At 46.0% G+C, this 10,376-nt stretch overlaps 1 protein-coding gene across 1 annotated transcript in view; it reads right to left on the reverse strand.

Moving 5' to 3' along the window:
• Positions 1-8,678, reverse strand: part of Ercc4 (ERCC excision repair 4, endonuclease catalytic subunit) — a 33,188-nt gene extending 24,510 nt beyond the window's left edge. Inside the window, exons 1-2 of the mRNA XM_006983890.4 lie at positions 8,433-8,678; positions 6,645-6,825 (exon numbers count right to left, since the gene is read on the reverse strand). Coding sequence (XP_006983952.2) covers positions 6,645-6,825; positions 8,433-8,639 — 388 coding nt within the window. The 5' untranslated portion in view covers positions 8,640-8,678. The remainder of the gene's footprint in view (positions 1-6,644; positions 6,826-8,432) is intronic.
• Between the last annotated feature and the right edge of the window lie 1,698 nt (positions 8,679-10,376).

The raw sequence follows: 10,376 nt of genomic DNA on the forward strand, positions 1-10,376 counted from the left end.
CTGTGTGGTATGATGACCCTGAATCTTAAAAACAAGAACAAGGACTGAAGAGATGGCTCAGTGAAGAAAGCATTTGCCATGTGCTCCTAGAACTCACATAACAGCTAGGCAAATGTGGGGCCACCTGTATCCAGCACCAGGGAGGCAGAGGCATGGGATCCCCTGAGCAAGTTGCTGGCTAAATTAGCAAGGATTGGAAAGCTCCAGCTTCAGCAAGTGATCCTGCCTTAACAAATAAAGAAGAGAGAGATTGAGGAAGACACCTAATGTCAACTTTGGGCCTCCACACACATGTACACCTACACATTTGTGAGCACACACACATACATGTAAGATAAAAGATAATTATAAATGTTTCTTAATTTAAATATAAGATACTAAAACAGGAGACCTTTAATGTACTGCCATTCTTATTACATTTATTTCGTGTGTGTGTGTGTGTGTGTGTGTGTGTGTGTGTGTGTGTGTGTGTGTGTATGTCATGGCAGAGGTGGAGGTCAGAGGACAAATTCTGGGATTGAGCCATCTTGCTGGTCCTGTTGGTACCATTTTGATGTTGTATGTTTAGTGACACATTAGAGAGAAGTAGATCTAATAGAGGCCTGGTATCATTTCTGGGTCACACTCACCATTCTATGATGATTCACAGTTGTTTAGACCTAAATCAAGCTGATATACATTAATATGTCCATGTACACACATACACTTGTTTTGGTATACATTAATACATCCATGTACATACATGCACTTGTTGAGGGCCTGCTCTCCTCGCTCACTGGGTCCTAAAAATCATACAGTAATCCATGTGCCCTTCTTGTCACTCAGTAACTCACTGCAGATCCTACTACTTTATTTTGAAATTCTGGATAAGGTGGCTGGCAGTAAAATTTACTCTCCCTAACAACAAGCAAGTGTAAGAAAATTCATTTACGAGTTCATGGACAAAGAACTTCCAATTATACTGGTGCACACAACATACTCCTTTACTGCTCAGAAAATATTCTAAACTAAGGAGATGGCTTTCCCAAGGATTCCACGGGCCACGTGTAGTTAGCCTGTGTTGAAACATTACACAGGGAGCTGGCATGGCCCCCCGTGCATACCCGCAGCTCCAGAGCCACAGGAGACAGAGACAGGAGGATCCCTGGGGCTTGCTGACTGCCAACCTGCCTCCAAGTTCAGTGAGAGACCCTGCCCCAAGAGCGTAAGGTACAGACAGCAGGATGCTCACTATCCTTCTCTGGCCCATGTAAGTACACAGGTGCACACAACTACACACACATACATGTGCATACCACATGCAATAGAAATAGCACATAACATTGAAAACAATAAAACTGGACTTCTGAACTATACGTGAGCCTTAAATTAGGACAATGTGCCCTAAGAGGCTGTCATTGTTTTGGAATTCAGAAGAAAGGAGAAAGCTAACCCTAACTCCAGGCGCAGGCTTTGTGAACAGGATTCAGGTAAGCTTTCTGAGGTTGGGTCACCCTGGGCCACTGATGTTATGATTTGGACATGAAGTGTCCCCAAAGGCAGTTGTGTTCAGGGGGTTCTGTGTGTTTTCATTTAATGTAGGGATTATTTTAAGATTAAAAAAAGGGCAGGGGGGAGCAACCTGACCAAGATCATCCAGAAGGAGGGTTGACAGGCTCTACCACGTGCTTCCTACTGAGTGAAGCCACTGGGGGTCCTTGTAAACCAGCATCATCAGTGCAGTGTGTGTGTGTAGAGGGCCATGGGAGCCTCTTAGGAGACAGGACAGCATGGACCAGAATGGCCTTGACTTTGGAAGTTTCAGTCAAGAACTCACCTGTAGGCTGAGCTGGGAGAAGGTGTGATTCAGACTGTGCAGGCCTAGTGAGGGCCACTGACTTGGTGCAATACTGACATCTAGTGGTAGTTTCTAGACAATGTTTTCATGTTAGCAACTTAAAATCCATATTTACACACATAAAGCAAGCTTTGGATGCATGAATATCTCCAGCTACAAAGGACGACTATTGGTGCAGTTTATTATGGTTTCATTCTAAGAGGCACTGTTTTTTAATTAAAACACACACACACACACACACAGTGTATGGGTGTCTTGTCTGCTTGTATGATAAAGATGCCAGAAATACACACGAGAAAAAAAGACAGCACCTTCAACAAATGGTACTCATCAAACTGGATGGCTGCATGCAGAAGGATGCCGATAGATCTACATTTATCACTCTGCACAAAACTCAAGTCCAGTGGATCAAAGACCTCAACATAAGACCAGTTACAGTGAGCCTGACAGAAGAGAAAGTGAGGAATAACCTTGAACATACTGGCACTTACAGAATAGAACACCAATAGCACAAGTACTAAGATCAACAATTAATAAATGGGACCTCATGAAACTGAAAAGCTTCTGCAAGGCAAAGGACATTGTCAATCAAAGAAATGGCCTACAGAATGGAAAAAGACTTTTACCAACTCCACATCTGATAGATGGCTAATATCCAAAATATATAAAGAACTCAGGAAACTAGATATTAAAAAAAAACAATCCAATTAAAAATGGGGTACAGATCTAAACAGAGAATTCTTAATAGAGGAATCTCAAATGACTGAGAAACACTTAAAGAAATGTTCAACATTTTTAGCCATCAAGGAAATGCAAATCAAAACTCCTTTGAGATTTCATCTTACACATGTTAGAATGGTTAAGATCAGTAACAAGTGACAGCTCATGCTGGAGAGGGGAACGCTCCTCCAGTGCTGGTGGGAGTACAAATTTGTACAGCTACTGTGGAAATAAATATGGTGGTTCCTCAGAAAATTGGAACGCGATCTATCTCAGGACCCAGCTACACCACTTTTGGGTATATACCCAAAGGATGCTCCATCCTACCACAAGGACACATGATCAACAATGTTCATTGTAGATTTATTCATAATAGCCAGAAACTGGAAACAACTGAGATGTCCCTCAACTGAAGAATGGAAAGAAAATGTGGTATACTTACACAATGGAGTATTACTCATCAGTTAAAAAAACAAAATAACATCATGAAATTTTCAGGCAAGGATTATCCTGGGTTAGGTAACCCAGACCCAGAAAGACAAATATGGTATGTATTCACTTCTAAGTGGATATTAGCTGTTAAGCAAATAATGAAGCTACAATCCATAGACCCAGAGAGGTTAGGTAAAGAGGAGGGCTATGGGTGGGTGGGTGGGGGCATGGATCTCCCTGGGAAGGGGAAATAGATAGATTCTGTGGGTGGACTGAGGGTGGGTGAGGACGGGAGCAGAGGTGTCAGGAGGAGGCAGGGGTGGGGTGAAGGGGACTCTACAGCTGGAGTAGGGGGCTTTTGGGGTGGAAATGGAAACCTAGTGCAATGGAAATGTCCTGGAATCTCTAAGGGTGACCCTAGTGAGGACTCCTAGGAAGGGAGGATACGGAGTCTGAACTGGCCATCTTTTGTAGACAGGCAAGGCTTCCAGTGGTGGGCTGGATTACATTCAGTTGAGATATTGGCCAAAGATGTCCTGTGGAGATCCCTAAACAACCCAGACTGAGCCAAGTGGTGGCAGCACATGTCTTTAATCCCAGGAAGACAGAGGGAGGTGGATCTTTGTGAGTTTGAGGCCAGTGTGGTCTGCAGAGCAAGTTCTAGGACAGCCAGAGCTGTTACATAGAGAAATCCTGTCTCAAAAACAAAACAAAAATGACAACAAAAGAATAACTCAGATGAATGCTAGGACAGAAGCTAACCCTCTGAAAACTGACAGCAGGGTCTCATTGCTGAGGACAACTTCCACTCAGCCCCCTGAACGCAGAGAGGTCAAGCTGGTGTCTGCATGGATCCTTCACTCCTACGTTCTAGTCTCTTTGACCTGAGAAGGCACTCCGCAGGCTATGGAAGGAGAAACCTGGACACCAATCCAGGACCAAAACCTTTGACCTACAATCTGTCCTGTCTGCAAGATGTGCTGAGGCAGTGGTGGTGCAGAACTTGTGGCAGTGGCCATCAATGTCTGGTTTCACTTGAGAGCCATTCTGCTTAGATGGCCGGAAACTGGAGACTGCATAGTCCAGAGACTTGCAGTAGAACCAAACACCAACGGTCTTAAAAAAATAAATAAATAAAAATCAGTAAAATGATTCCTAATGATATTCTGCTAAACTCATAGATGGCCTTGTTCAGTCGTCATCAGAGAGGCTTCCTCTGGCAGCAGGTGGGAGCAGATGCAGAGACCACACAGCCAAACATTATGGGCAGAATCTAAATTGGAGGTCTCCACAGGGTTCCCCTCCTAGAGATTGGGGAACCCCCCAGAGGAGAGGGAGGAAAGACCATAGGAGCCAGAGGGGATGGAGGACACAGGAGAGCAGGGCTCACCTGGGCTCACAGACACTGAAGCGGCAAGCATGGGGCCTGCAGGGTCTGCACCAGGTCCTCTCTGTGTGTTATGGCTGTTAGCTGGTGTTTCTGTGGACTTCTAACAGTGGGAGTGGGTGCATCTGACTCTTTTGCCTGCTCTTGGGACTCTTTTCCTATTCTTGGGTTGCCTTGTCCAGCCTTGATGTGAGGGCTATTGCCTTGTCTTATTGGACCTTGTTTTGTCATGTTTGGCTGTCATCTCTTAGAGGCCTGCTCTTTTCTGAAGAGGAAATGGAGGGGGAGTAGATCTGGGGGGAGAGGGGAGGTGGGGGAAGCTGGGAGGAGTAGAGGAAGGGGAAACTGTGGTTGGGATTTGGGACGTATTGTATGAGAGAAGAATTTATTTTCAATAAAAAAAATCTGAAAAAAAATAGAAATGAGAAAATGAAGTTCAGGAAAATTAAGGACCATGTTTGTGAGTGGGTGTTGGCACTCAAAGTCAGGTGTGTCTGGCTGCAAGGCTCAAGCCACTAAGACAGTGAAAATGCCAGAAAAGAATGACGAAACCTCCTTCCGCAGCTCCAGGAACCTCACCAGCCCTTTACTCACTCAGCCCCAAGTTCCTCGAGGTGCTTCTGAATTCAGGAAGATCAGGGGGACACAGTGGGGAGTGTGCTTGCGAATCTCAGTTTTCTGCCCTCCCGACACTGTCGAGCACGGTGCATACACAAGGCAACAGCAGCCAGCAAGCGTGTGTTAGCAACCTGTACTGGCTATTCAGCTATGTGAACAAATGCTTCCTAGGGCAAAGCTTATCTTACAGGTGGCAAGTGCAAGTAGCGCCCGAGTGCTCTGGGTAGAGAGGCACGGGGTAGATTAATGGCAGAGTGGCGGGGCTCTGAGATTAGCTTCAGGGAAGCAGCAGTTTCTGAAGAGACAATTTCAAAATAACTAAATTGATTGCTTCTTTACCACTCCAAGCTAAAATGATCTCCTACCCTTCCCCTCAAAAGCAAAAAGCAACTAAATAGTTTAATTTAAATCATCAGAAAAGGAAGGACAGCCAATTCATTTAGAGATCTGTGAAGAGTACTGATAAACACACCAAGTCTGGCTATTCCCAAAAGGCAAATGCTTGTCAACTACAATATTAGTGCAAGTAAGATTCAGAAACAAGGGGCCACATCTTACACAAACTCACCCAAGGAATAGTGATGCTTCAACTAGAAGTTACAGAGCTGACAAGTACCCATGTTTTAGTAGGTACACCTCTGTCAGATCATGACCCTTTACGTGTTTGTATGCCGATACAAAGACTGTGGATGGAGAGGGCTCAGTGGTTACGAGCACTTACTCTTTCAGAGGACCCAGGTTTCATTCCCAGTACCCACATGGTGGCTCACAACCATCTGTAACTCCAGTTCCAGGAATCTAGTAATCTCCTCTGACCTCTGCAGATACCAGACATGCATGGGGAACAGGCAAAACATCCCTAAACATAATAAGTAAAAACATCTATAACAAATACACCACTGTGCTACTAGTCACATAAGCATACAGCACACGCAGTTATGTGCAGTATACATAAAACTCGGTAATATAGTAAGTGGTCGTCTGGCTAGTTTACTATACTGTGCTTTTCTTCCTTATTTTGGAGGTCCCCTTCTACTTATATAAACAAGTCAACCATAAAACACTGTGCTGTGTCAATGGCGGCATCAGGCCCAAAAGCTCATGTTTACTATGTCTCTTGGTTGCATCGAGAGGTCAACATCTAACTGAGTTGTAACATTCAGGAATTTAAAAAATTTATTTTTATTTAAAAATTATGCATGTATGTTTGTGCGTGTATGACGGGAGAGGGGGGAGTGTGCATGTTGAGTGCAGTACTCTCAGATTCCCTGGAGCTGGAGTTAAGGGTCAGTTGTGAGCCACTGAAAAGGGTGCTGGGAACTGAGCTACTGTCTTCTGCAAGAGCAGTGTGCAACCGTAACCTCTGACCCACCTCTCTAGGCCATCATGCATGCAGGTTCTTGTATGTAAGCTCTAAGATCTTCATACAATAGCTAAATCATACAGCCTGAGAACCTGTGGCCATTAAGTGACATGTAGCCATACTTATTTATGTCATAAATATTGACTGAATATCTACAATGTGTCAGGTATTATGCCAACAGTTTAACTACAATGCTGAATAATAGGAACCAGTTTAGCAGTTAGCAGAGGACACAGACACAAATAGAAACGCTCACTTTGTACATAAGGAAGATTTCAAATTCTTACCAGTTATTAAGTCTGAAGGTATTCTATCAGTCAAGAAATCAACCACAAGTATTCGACTTGTTGCAAATATAATACCACCTTGTGTGTACACTTCATAACGACTGTTACTTGTGATTTCATTTGTCATGCGTCGAGGGAGGTGTTCGACTCCTTCTATCTTCAACTGATTGATAAAGTACTCCTAGATAAGATTAAACTCATTAGCGAGCTGTTTAATACAGGCAGGACACTTTTAAAATAGGCTGCAGAGATTTCAAATGACGTCGCCATTCTCAGATTCGTGACCATCACAGTGAATATACAAACTAAGTTATTCTTTTTTTTTTTTTTTTTTTTTTTTTTGGTTTTTCGAGACAGGGTTTCTCTGTGTAGCTTTGCGCCTTTCCTGGAGCTCACTTGGTAGCCCAGGCTGGCCTCGAACTCACAGAGATCCGCCTGGCTCTGCCTCCCGAGTGCTGGGATTAAAGGCGTGCGCCACCAACGCCCAGCTTAAGTTATTCTTTTATACCCATCAGCCTATTGGGTTACTTTAACTAAGATTTCTGTTTAGTAGTGCTTTGGAGTTCACACTATGAAATAATTATGTTTCAGTCATTATTTACATTCAACACCAAACCCCAAACAGAACCTAGAAACTACTTCCCTTGGTTTTTCAGCCAGCATACTCTGTGAGGTAGGGGATTCCTCTCTGCAGACAATGCTTTAGACTGTTAGTGCTGCATTATTAGTTACAGCAGTTACACATCCTAGAGGGATTTCAGAATTTCCACAGGTCCCATGGTTGACAGGCTCTCAGTTCAATGCCACTTTCCTGGGCATCCTGCATTGCACGAAGTCGCATGCCACACTGGCGATACCCAGGGGAGTCCAATAGCGCCGCTTCTCAGCTGACACTTTCTTCTTGGCCACTCTATCTAGAGGGTCACCAGATTTATCATGCTAGGCTATGTTCCCATCTCTTAACATTTCCCAGCAAGGTGTGCCGCATTCCACTGTCCTCAGGATCACCTACCTATTCTCCCTAACCCGGATTAACGCCTCCCAATACCCTTAGCTTCCAGTCTCTTCTCTTCCTAACGTTATTTCCCTAGTCCCTCTTCTTTTGTGCAGCATTCAGGTCTACTTTCCTTTTTGTGCTCCTCTCAGAGACCCTGCCGTCCCCATCACTGTCCTTTTAGGGACCCCACTCTTCTGTCTTCTGTCCCCGGAAATACCTTAATACTTTACTTCCAGGCTCACACATTATTCCTGCAGCTTTATTCTGTATTATTCTGACAGCTTCCCGCCTTTGCAGCGCACTCCATTCCACTCCCCTACCTAAATGTGTACCTTAGTCACCCTCTCTTTTTCACTGTCAGAGAGTGTGTAGGAGCCGCATTCTTAGTGTCCTCAAGCTGTGGGCCCTGTATCTCCCACAGCGCTCTATTCTGTGCCCTCCCTGTCAAGCGAGAAAGCCAAGACTTCCCGGGGACGCGCTCCCTCCTTGCAGGGTCCTCCCGCAGTGTCAGAGCCCTGGGTCTCCTTCAAGGACCGGCACTCAATGCCCTCCCAAGTCGTGGCAGCCACTTGGACTTCCTGAGGTTCCCTTCCCTCCTTCGCAGCGCCACAGAACTATGTGGGTGCCCGGAATCTCCCTCAGGGACCTCCATTCACTCATTCCCTTTCGTGTGCCGTTTGAGACCTGCGCTGGCTCGGGGCCCCTGCAAACCCACAGCTTCGCGCTCACGCCGCGCGGGTAGCGGCCCTGATGTCCCCTCGCCCTCGGGTCCACCCCTCTCGCAGTCGCACCTCCTCGGCCGGCTGCGTGTTGAGCACCAGCACCAGGCAGGCCGGGTGACAGTGCAGCCGCAGGAAATGGTAGAGGAGCCGGTCGGCGCCGAGCCCGCGGGCGCACACCACCAGCCCGTCGCTGTCGAGCAGTTCCAGCACCAGCTGCCTCTCGTACTCCAACAGCGGCGCCATTGCCTTGCGTACAGCCAGGAAGCCCCGCTCCATAGGAGCCCTTCCGGGGCCGCGGCCCGATGAGGACGGAAAGAGCCGAGCCGAGCCGAGCCGAGCCGAGCCGAGCCGAGCCGAGCCGAGCCGAGCCGAGCCGAGCCGAGCCGAGCCGAGCCGAGCGCTGGCCGAACGCCGCGGATGAACGCCGAGGCCGGAGGATCGCCGGACGAAGATCGCTGCAACAGTTTGAGACGAGAGTAGGCCGGACGTAGCCGAAGGGAGCCGAGTCCAAGAGAAGAGCCAACCAATTGTAGCCGACGAAGAATCGAGGCTAGGACAAATGTGTTCCGAATGAAGCCGAGCCAGAGGGCCGGAGGTAGCCGAACTTAGCCGAAAGGCGCTGAAAGCCTTGAAGGCAGCGCGCAGACAAGTGTCCGGTTCAGGCGGTAACCAGGTGGCTTCGAGTTTTGGTTCTCTAGACCCAGAACATAAACTAACAAAATGCCAACAGAGAAGTCTATTTATCGTAACCCTCCAATATCGACAGTTCAGAATGTTAGCAAACAAGAAGCAGAAATGCATAAAGTACTGTGCTTATTCAAAATGTTTGAAGGAGATAATTACAAAAGTAGAGACTAAACCGCACGCTGGGGAAGAGGTGCTGATTCTGGGTGCGCATTTCTGCTTCTTGTTTGCAAAAACCTTGAATATGCTGTTTCTTAAAGTCACAATCAGGTGCCAGCTGCAGCTGCGTTCCGCCTTCCACTAGAGGGACATCTTGGGTCGTGTTTGTAACTGCCTAGAAATGCTAGGTAAGCAAATCTAGGAGAACGTCTCTCTCAAACTCCCCTCCCCCCCTTTATTGTTAGTATTTCCATAAGAAATACAAGAGAAGGCAAAATACGACTGTTCCATCATGAAGCGCGCGGACACACACACACACACACACACACACACACACACACACACACACACACACACATTTTTATCTATATGAAATAATAAATGACCCGGATTTGAAACCTGAGTTTTGGTTTATACAGGTGGCAGAGGCTGTAATCCTCGCTATTCCAGATGATGAAGCAAATTCAAAGTCAGCCTGAGTTACAGATGTGGACCCTCCAACACAAAGTATAGAGTGCTGGGATATAGCTCAGTGGTAGACCTCCAAATTTGTCACTAATTAATGTGACAATTAATATTTCACAGATCTCTGATGTAATAATCTTTTAAAGTCCTTTATGTGGCGGAGTTTTCTGTAATGTGGATGCCTATGTTTGTTATCTAATTATTATTTGAGAACATTCAGTCGGCTCCCACTCCTCTCCACAAGCATTATATATAGTGTTTCACTAGCTGCATTGTAGAGAAATTCAACCAGACCCTCGAGGTACATTCTTGGAAGTGGGTGATTAATGGGATAAAAGGAAACAATTATCTGAGTTTTCATTACCTTTATTACATTGCCTTCCAAAATGTCTACCAGTCCCTTCACGTCAGCAGCCTCTAAGAGGATCTGTTTCTCTTCCTCCAGTGTTTTCCTTACATTTAGTCACATATTCTCCTCAAGTGGAAGGGGTGCCTGCAGACACTTTACATGCAGCATTCCTGTGAGCCGTGCAGTAATTCCTGTAGTTCTGCAAGTAGGTTACATAACCAGGCAAGGCCACAGAGCCAGGTGATGTATTTCTTAGCTTTTGATCAGAATATAAGTAGGGATTCAACACACATTCAGAGGTAGGTGGGTGCGTGGGTGATAATGCTGATATTTACACCCAATTCCTCCCATACTGT

Source organism: Peromyscus maniculatus, chromosome 8 (assembly GCF_049852395.1).
Source record: "Peromyscus maniculatus bairdii isolate BWxNUB_F1_BW_parent chromosome 8, HU_Pman_BW_mat_3.1, whole genome shotgun sequence".
NCBI classification, from domain to species: Eukaryota; Metazoa; Chordata; class Mammalia; order Rodentia; family Cricetidae; genus Peromyscus; species Peromyscus maniculatus.